We start from the raw sequence: 14,538 nt of genomic DNA on the forward strand, positions 1-14,538 counted from the left end.
CACCTCAATATAGCACTATGGGTGCAAATCCGGGGTTTCAAACCCTCCGGATATCATTTACAATTATTACTCACCTCGAACCGGCGAAATCTCTAGCCCGCGATGCCTTTGCCCCTCAAATCGGCCTCCACGCGCGTCGAATCTAACCAAAATCAGAGCGAATACATCACAATATGCCAATGGGACAATACCCAATCGAAAACAGTCGAAAAATAGCAACAATCTCGAAACTAGCAAAACCCGAGCCCCGGGCCCGCTTCTCGAAAAATTATAAAATTTACATTACCGGATTCCTCGTCTCGCCACGAGTCCATACATACCAAGAACTCCCAAATCCGAGCTCAAATGACCTATCAAATCTCAATTTGAAATATCAAAAACTCAAGCCCTAGTCCATAAATTTTAGGCTTAATTCCCTGAATTTCTAGGTTAATTTCACATAATAGACATGTTTTTAACTCAAAAATCTTACCTTCAATAAACTCCAGTCGAAACCCTCTTCAATTGCTCCCAAAAAGCTCTCAAGATGCTCAACAATGGAGGAAAATAATACCTAGCTCGCAGAGGAAATATTTAGTAATCAGCCCAGCACTTTCGCTTATGCGGTCCCCATCCCGCTTCTGCGGGACCGCTTCCGCGCTATTCCTTCCGCTTCTGCGGGAATCCCACTCTCGAACCAAACCGCTTCTGCGGTCACAATATCGCATAAGCGATTCCGCTTTTGCGGCTACACCAACGCTTCTGCGGAACCAGGCGCCCAGGCCTCCTCACCGCTTCTGCGGTCAACCCATCGCTTAAGCGGGTCCGCTTCTGCGGTCCAAGACTCGCAGAAGCGAGAATACCAGATATCAGCAACATTTGAAGTCTCCAAGTCCAAATTTCATCCCGCTAGCCATCCGAAATCACCCCGAGGCCCCCCGGGACCTCAACCAAAAGCACCAACATGTCTTAAAACATCATCCAAACTTGTTCCAATCATCACAACACATCAAACGACACTAAAATCATCAATTCTCATCGGATTCAAGCCTAAGTTCTTTTAAAACTTCCGAAACCCGCATTCGATCAAAACCCAACCAAACGACGTCCGAATGACCTGAAATTTTGCACACACATCACAAATCACATATCGAAGCTACAGCAAATCTCGGAATTCCATTCCGACCCTCGGATCAAAATCTCACCTATCAACCGGAATTCACCAAAATACTAACTTCGCCAATTCAAGCCTAATTCTACACCGGACCTCCAAAATAAATTCCGATCGCACTCCTAAGTCACAAATCATCCCCCGAAGCTAACCGAATCACCGGAAATCACATCCGAGCCCTCTAACTCAATAGTCAACATTCGGTTGACTTTTTCAACTTAAGCTTTCCTTCAAGAGACTAAGTGTCTCATTTCTTATCAAAACCAATCCAAATCAACTCTAACACACCACATACCGATAACGAAACACGAAGAAGCATGAAATGGGGGAAACGGAGCAATAACACATGAGACGACGGGTCGGGTCGTCACATTTTTAGATAGTCCAATTTACAAGGGAAACTCTGCCGAAATTTTGAAAATTTAGGGAGTTAGCCAAAGTTTTGAGTCCCTTGGAAGAGTGAGTAGTGCTAAGAAAAATTTAAGAGGTTCAAGGACCTAACGGATGATTGTTAGCTTAAGAATAAGCCCCTAACAACATTTGCGGACGAATGTTTTCAAGGAGGGAAGATTGTAACACTCCTCAAATTTATAAAAGTTCCGAGACACGCTAACTATAGAACTAAATTATTACTATATATATACATATACATACATATACATATACATATACATACATACATATACATATATATATATATATATATATATATATATATATATATATATATATATATATATATATATATATATANAGGCTAAGCAAGACGAGATCCGTACTAGTGAAATTAAAGAAGGAGTCAGAAGCAAAGAAATCACTGCCACTCTAGGAAGTGACGGAGTTTTGAAGTTGAATGATCGGTTATGTGTGTCTGATGTAGATGGTCTTAGGAAGGCCATAATGGAAGAAGCTCACAGTTCGAGGTACTCTATCCACCCAGGTGCTACCAAAATGTATCTAGATTTGAAAGAGTTGTATTGGTGGAAAGGCATGAAGAAACAAGTAGCAGATCATGTGGCTAAATGTTTAAATTGCCAGCAAGTCAAAGCCGAGCATCAGAGGCCTGGCGGCCTAGCTCAAGACATAGAGATACCACAGTGGAAGTGGGAGATGATTAATATGGACTTCGTAGTAGGTCTACCTCGCACATACCGTAAGCATGATTCGATTTGGGTTATTATAGACCGACTGACAAAGTCCGCACATTTCCTACCAGTAAAGACGACAGATTCTACAGAGCAGTATGCGCAGTTGTACATCAAAGAAATAGTCCGATTGCATGGTACTCCAGTTTCAATCATATCTGACAGAGGCCCTCAGTTCACGGCGCATTTTTGGCAAGCATTTCAGAAAAGATTAGGTACCAAGGTCAATCTGAGCACCGCTTTCCATCCACAGACAGATGGTCAGGCAGAAAGGACGATTCAGACTCTCGAAGATATGTTGCGTGCGTGTGTTATAAATTTTGGAGGTAATTGGGATGATCACTTGCCACTTATAGAATTTGCTTACAATAACAGCTATCAGGCCAGCATTGGTATGGCTCCTTATGAAGCGTTGTATAGGAGGAGATGTAGGTCTCCAGTGAGTTGGTTTGAACCAGCAGAGGTGCCATTGATTGGTCCAGAGTTTGTTTATGAGGCCTTGGAGAAAGTTCAGCTAATTAGAGAAAGACTTAAAGCGGCTCAGAGTCGTCAAAAGTCTTATTCTGACAAGAGGCATCGTGAGTTAGAGTTCATGCTTGGTGATAAGGTGTTTTTGAAAGTTTCACCAATGAAAGGAGTTATGAGGTTTGGTAAGAAAGGGAAACTTAGCCCTAGATTTATCGGACCTTATGAAATTCTAGAAAAGAAAGGAAACGTGGCTTATAAGCTAGCGCTACCCGTTGAGTTGTCCTCTGTTCATCCTATCTTTCATGTGTCTATGCTTAGAAAGTACATCCATGATGAGTCGCATATAATACCTGCTGATACCATAGAAATTAAAGAAGGCTTGACTTACGAAGAGGTACCTATAGAAATTCTTGATAGGCAAGTAAGAAAGTTGAGAACAAAAGATATAGCATCGGTAAAAGTTTTGTGGAGTAATCATGATTCAAAAGAAGCTACGTGGGAGGTCGAGGTAGATATGAGGAAGAAGTATCCTTATTTATTTGAGTAACAAGGTATGTGAACCTAAGTTTGGTTTGACATTTATATTTCATTTATTAAATACAAGTTAGCAAGTGTTTCTATCTTTCCTAGATTATACTTAGTTGTTGTAGTAATTTAGTTTATGCCGTAGTATATTTAATTCATTAAAGTGATTTACTTGTGCTAAAGTTGTTGTGCTTTAGATTCTTGTAAGTTATTGTGGTGCCTCCTTGCCGGAGAGTGAGTAATTAATTCATGAGCTGTGTATGGTGCCTATGAATGGCCTGTTATGGTATATTTGGTTGTTGTTGGTGTAGTTGGGCTATTTGTGACAGGGATATTTTTTTGGATAGTTCAAATTACAAGGGAAACTCTGCCGAAATTTTTAAAAATTTAGGGATTTAGCCAAAATTTTGAGTCCCTTGGAATAGTGAGTAGTGCTAAAAAAAATTAAGAGGTTCAAGGACCTAAGGAATGATTGTTAGCTTAAGAATAAGGCCCTAGTAACATTCGAGGACGAATGTTTTTAAGGAGAGAAGATTGTAACACTCCTCAAATTTATAAAAGTTTCAAGACACGCTAAATATAGAATTTAATTTTTTATAATCTTAAATTATACTTCTATTACGGATTTAAATCCTTGTGATTGATTTTGAATTACTTTTCTATTTATAAATAATTGGACATACAATTTGGTGGGGAAATATTAATAATTTTTAATATTACTAATTATTAAAAGTAGGAATAATTAAATACTAGTTTGTCAAAACAAAACAAAAAAAAAAGAAAAAAAAAAGAAAGAAAGCAAAAGAAGGGTCACGTGCAACAAAGCCCATAAAGGGTTCTTGGCAATTAACAGGCAAAACTGGTAAGCCTTAGGAAAATTTAAAACAAAGAACAAAAACAGAAGCGGCGTTAGCAAATACTTGCCAGGCAACGAAAATTCTAGGGTTCTTTCTAATTCTTGAACTCAGGTATATAAATTCCCTATTGTCAATTATCCTATAGTAGTAGTAGGTAAGAATTGAATAATTAATTCACTTCTTTCTCTATATCAACAATAAATTTCATATTTAGGTGTAGTACTTTAGAATTGATTAAAATGCACTGGTTGTTATAGAATCGATTGTTTGACTGGTGTCGATTGGACTAGGGTCTACATATTGGCTAAAGGAGTTTTGAGGTGAGTTGATATAACCCTTTACTAAAGTGGTTTAACTCACAAAAGCACGCACACAAGGTGTTTGATGAATTGCATAAAAGAGTTAATATATACTTAATTGGAGTAGTAAGTACCCATTAGCTTAGAATTATTTTCTAGCAAAAGTTTAGATGATTATTTGGATATATGTGCATAAATTTCAGATTTTTATGTTATTCTTTGTACTTAATTGGAGTAGTAAGTACCCATTAGCTTAGAATTATTTTCTAGCAAAAGTTTAGATGATTATTTGGATATATGTGCATAAATTTCAGATTTTTATGTTATTCATATATGCCATTTTCATGTTGAAAATTTATGAAGGATCAAGAACCTTTATAAATACTTTTGAATGTTTATTTCATTCTTATGTCATGCCTTACATTTAAGGATACCAGTATGAGTATGTATAAAAGATTTAGACTTGAAAAGTCACAAGAAGAAGTTTTAGAAAGAAAAGATTTTGGGAGTATCCTTTATTCTGAGAAGGGGTCATCGTCCAGGCCGAGGGTCCTGACCAAGGCGTTGACTTCCTGAAACTACTTGTGCCAAAGTGGGGAGCACACGAGCCGAGGGTCTCGTTGCTGAGAAATTACTTAGCCATGCTAAGGTATGATACATGAGCGCTGAGAACCATGAAGCGAGTGACACCTCGTGGATTGGGCCTATTCGATTAGGTTGGGATCGAACCCGTGCCGATCACACGGTGACTGAGACAGAATTAAGTCAGAATAGTTGGAACTCCCAAGGTATAAAGTGAAGTATATTTTTTTTATAAGGAAGAAAAAGAAAAGAATTTCTTTTAGAATATTCATAAACTGCTATTATGCAATTATTTAGAATTATTCTTATAAGCTTTATGTTTTACATGCATTTATAACCTTTGCTCACAATATATATGTTATTAAAGTTTCGCCCCCTGTTGTTGAGACTCACTGAGTACAATGTATGGTACTGACGTTCTCTTTTGGGAACCTACGTTGGTCTGCGGTACAACGTAGGAACCGGATTTGCAGGCGAGCAGGCTGCGAGTTAGGACTTCCTTCTCTTCCAGTGTTATTGGTGAGCTCCGCTTTTGTTCGTGGAGTATTCCTTAGAGTCGTTTTTATTTATTTATTTCCTTGTTACTTAGAGAACCGGCCAGGAAATCTCATGTCCTGAGCAGTGCGTCAGTTTATCAGTAGAGGCTTCATAGACATAGTCGTTGGGTTAAGATTTAGATGTTTTTGATAATAACTTAGCAGTATTTCATTGGTTATTATGAATAAAGTTTCGGAGTTGATTTATTTGAATATTTAAATTAATCAAAAGTATTTGGTTAGAGTATTGCCTTGTTGCATATAAAGCTTGGAGTTACGATAGATTTGATAAGTGGAGATGGTTCGCTTGGTCATGTTTAGTGATCGAGTGCCGGTCCCGGCTTGTTCAGAAAAATGGGTCGTGACACATTGTGAAGGAGAAATCCAGGAAAGACATTGCAAGGCCTCTTCTTAATCATCCTTAAGGCAGGAACAGCACAAGGATGACCGATTTAAGGCCATCATGCGATAGACCATCTTCTATTGACTTGTAAAACACTTGCTATTATTGAAAAGTTACCGGGGAGGTGGCATAATTTAAATTTTAAATGGCTTCAAGGTTAACTTCACCAGGCATTGTTACACAGAATATTGGAAAATACAGCTACCAAGGAATTCTAAAATGTTACATACATGTCACTAAGCATCATCACTAGGTTCTGTGAGTAACTGATTTCAGCCTATAAATAGGTAACTGGCTGTAAGTTCTTATTGGAAAGAGATCGACCTGATCTAAAGATGCTAACAACTTGAAATTGGGTGTTCAAGCAGCATTTGTTGATTGTTGTTCAATGCATACATTGAAAAAAACTCTCTATTCACGGAACCATTAAATATATGGATTACTACAGGCAATCAAGCAGTGTTTGCATACCAGAAAGTCATTCAAACTAAAGAGGGAATTTTTGCAGTACTAAGCAATTGCTCCGTCCATACATCTTACCTCATCAAATGCTTCACTTATGTCAATGCTTGGCTGGTGGATGGTGCAAACTATTGTTCTTCCAGTATCAGCAACATTTTTCACAGCCCGCATGACAATTGCAGCTGACCTTCTTCCAACCCTGTTATGGGTTCATCCATGAAGATAATTGAGGGATTTGCAACAAGCTCCACAGCAATTGTATGTCGTTTACGTTGTTCAGTTGAAAGCCCACTAACACCCGGCATGCCAACCAACATGTCTTTTATTCCATCTAGCTCAATGGTCTCAAGGACTTCTTTCACAAACTCCTGGAGATGTGCCAAAGCAGTTCAAATATAGATATAGCCAGAAAGAATAGTGTTCATGAAAGAAATAGTAATTCAAACTCTATGTTAATAAGTTCGTACATATTTCGTTTTGGCGTCAATCTGAGGATGAAGTCGTAGCCAGGCAGAAAATATAACTGATTCTTCTACAGTTATCTGAGGAGAATATATATCTGTCTGCTCACAGTAACCTGAAACTCTAGCGAATGTCTCTTGAACTTTAGGATACCCACCAACTTTTATTTCTCCTTCAACATAACCACTTGTTTTTCTACCAGCAAGAACATCAAGGAGGGTCGTTTTTCCAGCACCACTGACACCCATAAGGGCTGTAAGGATACCAGGTCTAAGTGCGCCGGTAATATCCGAAAGAAGTTGGAGTCTATTTTGAGTGAAACCGAGCTCCTTCATTGTCTGACATGGACATAAAACCACAACTTCAGCCAGTGAGATAGATTTAGAAGATACCGCAGGAGTGTCAACATAGTACTGAACATCTTGAAACACGAGAGATAGGGGTTCGAAAGGTAGAACCATTCTTCCTGGAAAACAACAGAAGAAATTGTCTTTTGAAGAGCAAGGAAGCAACTATAAAATGATGAGAAAGATAGTAAGAAACAAGATTTCTCAGCCAATTATCTGAGCAATAAGAATAAGAGGGTAACCTGCTCTTTCATGAGATTCCATTGTGGTGCCAGGATTTGTGGTTTTGGAATTTTCTATTGCGTCAGCTTTATCAGGAGAATCTCCACTTCCTTCTATTTGGGAGTATTTCTCCATAGATATAATGGCACGAGAAACAGGAGCTGCATTACATTTTCAAGAAAACTAGTAAATTAGAAAATCAATCGTGCAGATTCTTTGATGTACCAAAAAAAAAAGATGAATGTACCTTTAAAGAAAGTTAAGGACAAGGTGAAACCAACGTTAAACAGCATTGTAAAGCCAAACAAGGCACAAACTGATATCCAATACCAATATCCATCAAAGTTTAAACCACGACTTTCAAGGGCTTCATTCCCTATAGTCATGTTTGTAGGGAGCATCTGTGCAAAAAAGACAAGTATTATGTGATATGAGTGTAAAATATAATATGAAGAACCAAATTAAAATTCTGCAACAAGAGAGACAAAGCTATAGGCTTAAGTTAACAGATATGCATGCATCATGGAGGTAAGAAATCTAAGAAGACTTCTAAGCCATTAATTTGGAGATATTCTCATCAATGCAGAATTTTATTATGGCACATTTTAGAGGTTACTGATAGTTAAGCTGTTGTACTGAACTATAACTTCTGAGTGTCTATGAAGTGCTTGCACTGATAGTTAGGATAAGAACACAAAGACCCATACTATCTCCCTTTCTTCAAAGCACAATTTCAGGATAGAAGATGGAATAACCAAATACTTTTCCCGCATTGCCTTATAGAGACCACTTTTCCTATTGCATATTGGAGCCCCAAGACAGTCATTTTGAGCTGAACCATTTTCAGTTCCACGTGCAGTGTGCAAAAAGAGTTACAGAAATGGTAAAGAAGCAAAGTATTTGAGCTATTGGCACACACCTTTTGCCATCTTGGGGCAAGAAATTCATTTACAGAAACACCTATCTCACCATATGTCATCGGAGAAATCCAAAATCCCCATTTCAGCCAAACCGGCATTGAAGCTGTAGTCAAATACCGGTATTTTAGTCTGATACTCACCCTCACATGAGAATCATATCAAAGAAAAAAGAGCTAGGAATGCTTACGTTTTGGTATTATGAATCCGCCGAATAAAAAGAGGAATGTGATTAATAAACTCCCAACAGATGCAGAAGAAACAATAGTCCGGAAGAAAGATGCCACGAAACGGAACATGGAGATTGATGCCATGTGCAGAGAAAATAATAGAAGCAATTGTCGGAAGAATCTGCAAGTGACAGAATTTTGTCACAAAAATTCACTAAATTTTGTTCAAATCATTCCTTAAAGACAAATGGAATTACTGGTGAAGTGCAAGCTGCTGACGAACGTCTATTGGAGATAGTGATATATATAACAAACAAAATTATAGTTAAAGGAACCAAAGCAACAAAGTACAAGATATTTACACGTAGCACTCACCTCCCAGTCTCAGGGCTAAAACCGATGACATAATAGGTCATAGATGTCCAAATGACAGATTCTAATAGAGAAAGAGGAAACTTGAGAATTGTAGCAGGAATTGCATATGCCCCATGCTGGGTAAAAGCACAAGTCGTTCTGTTTATAGAAAACTGCAAGTCTTGTTATTGTCATGGACAGCTCGGGGAATCCATCCACAACAAGAATGATGAGAGTGTAAAACAAGGCTCCCAAATAATAACTTCCAATCAGTATCCATCCGAGTTCTCAAAAATACAGTCATCGTTATGGATGAAATTATGGCAAGCTGCACAGTAGAGGCATAAAATGCAATAAGTTGTGGGATACCTCAAAAAGGAAAAGGTGACTTCTATCTTTGCTTGGGACTATGTGAATAAGTATAAAATATCTTATGGCTTGAGTACCATAATGAAATGACAAGAAACTGATTACTTTCCCGAACAGTTTTGAATATGTAGATGAATGAATTCCTTTTCATCAGAAGGAATTCTCTTGACATACAAGCACGAAAGAGTTCCCATTTAGGATGTGAATAGTCACGAAATGTTATAGCATTTCTATGACTCTTTGATTTATCATACGAAACAGAAAGTTCTTCATTCAGCTTTTTTCCTTGAAGAGATTCATTAAATTTTCTCGAAAACATATCAACTGACACAAATTTATATGTTTCTCTAGTTCCATACCAGTACTGTGCTTGATCTTTTTCCGATATAACCTGAAAATAATCAATAAAATTTGATTGGCTTCTAATTGACAGAAAGAAATGTGACAATCATTTAGCAACAGATACTATGGATTTGCCTCCTGGAGGAAGTCAGCCACCCCTTTCCTTTCAGGACAAGTGAACCCACAGCTTTCAAAGAGTTCTATGACAGAACTTCGGAGCCCATGGTAAACAATTTTACCCTCAGCCATCAGGATTATATCATCAAAGAGATCAAAGATCTCTGGCGCTGGTTGAAGCAGCGATACAAGTATAGTGGCATCTGTAACATGTGCCGACTGCTGAAGGCAAGCAACAATCTGGTACGTAGTTGAGCTATCTAATCCATTTGATATTTCATCCATAAACAATGCTTTAGTGGGGCCAACAATCATCTCTCCTGCGTCGTACATATAGTTGATTCATTAAACTTTGTCTTGCAAATTGTTAGGATCGAAATAAGCAGGTGTCATGCGGAAGCTAGTAAAGCAAACCTTGAATGACGGTAAATCACACAACAAAAGAGAAATATACCAAAAGAGACACAAATATTTAACGCGGTTCGGTCAATTGACCTATGTCCACGGCGGAGATGAGCAATCCACTATATAAAAGAGAGTACAAAATATCGAGGGAACAACATTACGAAGAGGCAAATACAAGTGACACTAACACTTGTCCCGTAAAGTTCTCCCCCTAAACAAAACTCTCAAACCCCATATGGCTATATTGTGGATGCTGCTGAATAGGAAGGAAGGATCCTCAATTTATAGAAGTCCAAACATTTTCCTATTAGAAAAGGGACTAGCCAAATATGGGAGATTTAATATTTCATTATGGTAAATAGGTTGTCCTTTCCTTCAAGAGATAGGAAAACCGAACATGGTAAGAAAATCAGGACAAACACCTAACACAAATGATATCAAGTACATCAGCAGCCTTTATTGAGAACATATAGAACTGATGCCTTTGTTACAAAAATACCTGTTGTCAGTCTTTTCTTTTGACCACCTGAGATACCACTTCTCATGCCATCACCAACCAATGTGTCAGCATATCAAGTCCAAGAGTCTGAACACAGTGATAAGAATGTGCCGACCATGTTATAATCCGATTTCTATTGAAGAATTATGAAATTGGGTGCTTTAATAAAGTTACCTTCAGAATATAATCTGTTTGTAGGTTTTTCTTTTGACTTTCGATAGAAATTGCCTGTATGATTTAAATTTGATTTAGAATTTTAAAATCCATAACAGCTAGACTGCTGAAGAATGCCAAAATCTTTCCAGGTAATAGAGATGAAATGAGAACAACTTGATGTTAAAACTACCTTCATATAAGTATCTATATCTGGATCAGGAACAATTCCTGCTTCTTTCTCCCTTCTGCTTAGCTTAATCATGATCTCTTCAAAAGAAAAGACATTGCTTTAGAAACTAGTGCTGAAATGTATTCATGACTGTGATTTATCTTTTGTGTGCTTAAGAGCATACCTGCTCTGCTTCCAACTCCTTGGAAACGAGAAGAATAATCTAGTGTTTCTCTAACAGTCATTTCAGGGATGTGTAGATCATTTTGGCTTATATATGCAGAAGTTTTCTGCAGTACAAACTCTTCCAATTTATAACCATTGTAAGAAATCTCCCCAGAAAAATACATGGCCAATACACAGTAAGATCAATATCAGCTCCAAACGTTGTGAACTCAATTGTGAATTCTACATCACTCTTGTCTGAGTCAAGGTGCAAAAAGCAGTTCACAGCTGTTCAGTAATTTATTCTTGGAGGAGGAGGAGGTGGTAAAGGCAACAAAGCTTCTGTTGGGCAGGCAGCACTATCTAGATCCATTTTACTATACATATCAGCTGAGATCTTAAAGATATAAAGGCACTAAATTATTATGAAGAACTGGAGAAACTACTAGAAAAAAAGATCCAACAAATGAAATCCCATGAAGATGAGTATGATAATATAATCACTTGATAATAACATGCATCATAGAACAAAATCATGCGAGGAAGTATATTATTCATCTTTCAACTACAAATATGGATCAAACTGATTGAGAACATTAGGAGATTTGTACTGCGTACTGCATATACAATGGACACTATCAAGTTCTGAGTTGAAACGCATGATTGAAAGGCCAGAGCTTTTGTTCACAGAACTGTTTCTCTTATGCTCCATTAAAACATGACCATCTATGTAAAATATCAACTGACAAATAAAATAAAGGATGATGAGTTCACAACCATTTTCACCAAAACCTAAGCTTAATACAAACGATATAGACTGTGGGATTGTGATGATTGATGATAAACTAATAACTTGGACAGCACCACAGACAGTGCTAATACGAATGACCAGAAAAAGGACTGTGTCCTTCAAGTCAAAAGCTAGAAATCAGGTGGTTGGCGTACTTATTTTGAATTACACGGGTATAACTATTTAAACTGATCAGTATCTGCCCCATAGACATACCTTCCAGGTTTTATTACACCACTGACATCATTAATGATTTTAATCTTGGCCAATCCTGACTGTAGACCTGGAAGCCTGGCAAGGTTCTGTTGAACAAACTGAATTAGTGAAATCACAAGTGGCAGCATAGAATAACCTAAGATTGGTGCTTGCACCTTCTGCTACATTTAACATTTGAATTATGAAATCAGACATAAGTTTGAAGATACTCATCAAATCTTTCCTACAACTTCTAGAGTTGCAATGCATCAGAAAATTAACTAATTGGTAGGAAATGTAGGTATAATGACCCAAGTAAACATACTATTAAAATTAGTCAACCCCAGTATGGAACTGGACATGTTAGCACGAAAAAGAATCAACTTTTCACCATTCAAAATGGTTACTTAATCGCCTATTGAAGTCCTAATAAATGCCTTCTGATGATCAACTTCTAAAATCCAGCATGCATATCTGTAAGAGAATAGCTTGATGAAGTTATCAACTATTCTCAATCAAATCGAAAAAACTTACCTCGATCATGCTTTTGAAAGAATTCCAAAGAGTAGGCAGAGGCTTTCCTTGAACAAGCTCACATTCTGCTTCAAGGGTAAAATTGTTGTATCTAACTTCCACTGTAGGCAATTTCAGACCAACTCTACAAAGAGTTAACTGAGCTTCAGTTCATTGAATTAAGTCTAACACAGAAATCTTTGATGATATGAGAAGAAACACTACGAGATATGCAAATATTCAAAACTTAGCACTGTCAATCACCAAAAAATATGGCAATTGAAATGCAAGAGCAATGACCTTTCAGTGTCTATAATTAAATTTTTACTGGCAAGTTAATAACGGAATTCTTACTTGTCAATTCTCTTTCTGATTTTGCGCAACAATTGAAGGTTGTCATGCTCAATGTGCTTAATCATCTTTTCAGTGAAAGCATGCCTTTCTAGAGCTCCGAGCTTGGTAACATCAGCTACCCTTGTGCTCTTACCGTTGACCTCATCGCCATTGATTTCCTCAAAAACAGATGATCTCAATCTGTCAAATGTTGGCAGTCTCTCAATTGCAGCCCAGGCCAACATGTTGTCCTCATCTACAGCGTCGTCCTTCTCAGAAGCGCTCAAGGCTGAATTGCTCCTGAAATTTGAAGCCTGGCCCCTGAATGATGATTCCAAGCTTCTTTCAATCTCTGAGATATCCACTCTAAATGACTCTACTTTATCTGAACCAACAAGCTGAGCCACTTTTTGGTGTAAATAGTTTCAGCTCCAAACCTGCATTTATAGGGAGAAAACAAAAAGATGTGAACCACGTATGCATGTGTGACATAAATTATTGCTTGAACAGCTAACTTTAGTTCGTAATATAAGGAAATACATCATTCCTTATTTTAATGAATTAAACGTAAATGAAAGAGACAAACAGAGAGAATATCATATCTTTACAGATGATATGGAGGGGAAAAAAAGAAGAGAAATCTTAGAATAAAAAAGAGAGCTTCACGTTTCTCTAACTTCTCAAGGCACAGAATCAGTTGACATTCTTAAAAGGACAAAAAATAATTGATTATTCAATGAGCTCTAACATGCAAGTACATAAATTTCAAAGTTCAAGACTTAAACTAGAATCGGAAAAAGAAAAAGAAAAAAAAGGACTTAAACTAGGAAGGTCTTCCTTTATCTACCATCAAGCTCCATTATAGCTCGGTCGTGTCCATTACTGCTTAGTTGGCACAAATGACAAGAATCAAAACTTCTTCATATGGTTTATCAAAACTTCTTAACTTTGACAATGAATTTGGACATGAAAACTGGCTAGACCATGCTATTTTTAGGTATATTATTAAAATAAGCTGACCTAGTCCATCTCAGTCCATTTAAAACAATTTTGTTAAAATAGCTTTAAAATAATTCTTTTCTGAAAAATGACATTGTATAGCAGCTCTTAAAATAATAGTCGAAAAAATATATATATTTTTATATATACACTTTGTTTGTTATATACAAAAAATTTACAAATTTTATATACTTTTTCGGCTACCAAATACAAATAGTTTCTGGCGCAGGATAAAAGTGATAATATCCCTTCTTTTTGTTTGATATGTTATATGACCATAATAAAAGAAAAATGTCTTATTTGGTAATTAAACAATTCATAGCACATACTAATTAAAGTTTGGTAAGAGTTGGCAGGTTGGGTATGACCCAAATTTTAGCCTAACTTGACTCAGTCTATCTCGGGGGATTTGCATCCGTACCCTATTTTTATGCCACCTTTTAATCTATACCCTATTTTTAAAAACTATTGATTTGGTAACCAACTAACAAAAAATCGGTATTAATATGACCATTATAGCCCTTCCAAAACATATAAAAGATGCATCAACCATACCCAGATTCAAATTCCAGAGCCGTATCTCCTCC

The 14,538-nt window shown here is 37.1% G+C and overlaps 3 protein-coding genes across 3 annotated transcripts; all 3 read right to left on the reverse strand.

Annotated features, from left to right (window-relative positions):
* Positions 6,359–10,042, reverse strand: LOC109233738 (pleiotropic drug resistance protein 3-like). The gene is made up of 10 exons (XM_019399604.1): positions 9,746–10,042; positions 9,443–9,659; positions 8,921–9,080; positions 8,566–8,726; positions 8,378–8,481; positions 7,706–7,859; positions 7,479–7,619; positions 7,282–7,355; positions 6,895–7,227; positions 6,359–6,795 (listed from the first exon to the last, which is right to left on the reverse strand). Exons 1-10 carry the CDS (start codon positions 10,040–10,042, stop codon positions 6,586–6,588), a joined length of 1,851 nt encoding a protein of 616 aa, XP_019255149.1. The 3' UTR covers positions 6,359–6,585.
* On the reverse strand, positions 9,122–11,610 carry LOC109233367 (pleiotropic drug resistance protein 3-like). Its single transcript, XM_019399219.1, has 6 exons — positions 11,141–11,610; positions 10,978–11,054; positions 10,806–10,859; positions 10,632–10,718; positions 9,628–10,047; positions 9,122–9,227 (listed from the first exon to the last, which is right to left on the reverse strand). The coding sequence occupies exons 1-4, from the start codon at positions 11,304–11,306 to the stop codon at positions 10,674–10,676; spliced, it is 342 nt and encodes a 113-aa protein (XP_019254764.1). The 5' UTR covers positions 11,307–11,610; the 3' UTR covers positions 9,122–9,227; positions 9,628–10,047; positions 10,632–10,673.
* Positions 12,052–13,454, reverse strand: LOC109233366 (pleiotropic drug resistance protein 3-like). Its single transcript, XM_019399218.1, has 3 exons — positions 12,974–13,454; positions 12,641–12,764; positions 12,052–12,213 (listed from the first exon to the last, which is right to left on the reverse strand). Exons 1-3 carry the CDS (start codon positions 13,195–13,197, stop codon positions 12,091–12,093), a joined length of 471 nt encoding a protein of 156 aa, XP_019254763.1. The 5' UTR covers positions 13,198–13,454; the 3' UTR covers positions 12,052–12,090.

The sequence above is a fragment of the Nicotiana attenuata genome, chromosome 10, assembly GCF_001879085.1.
Source record: "Nicotiana attenuata strain UT chromosome 10, NIATTr2, whole genome shotgun sequence".
Lineage (NCBI taxonomy): Eukaryota > Viridiplantae > Streptophyta > Magnoliopsida > Solanales > Solanaceae > Nicotiana > Nicotiana attenuata.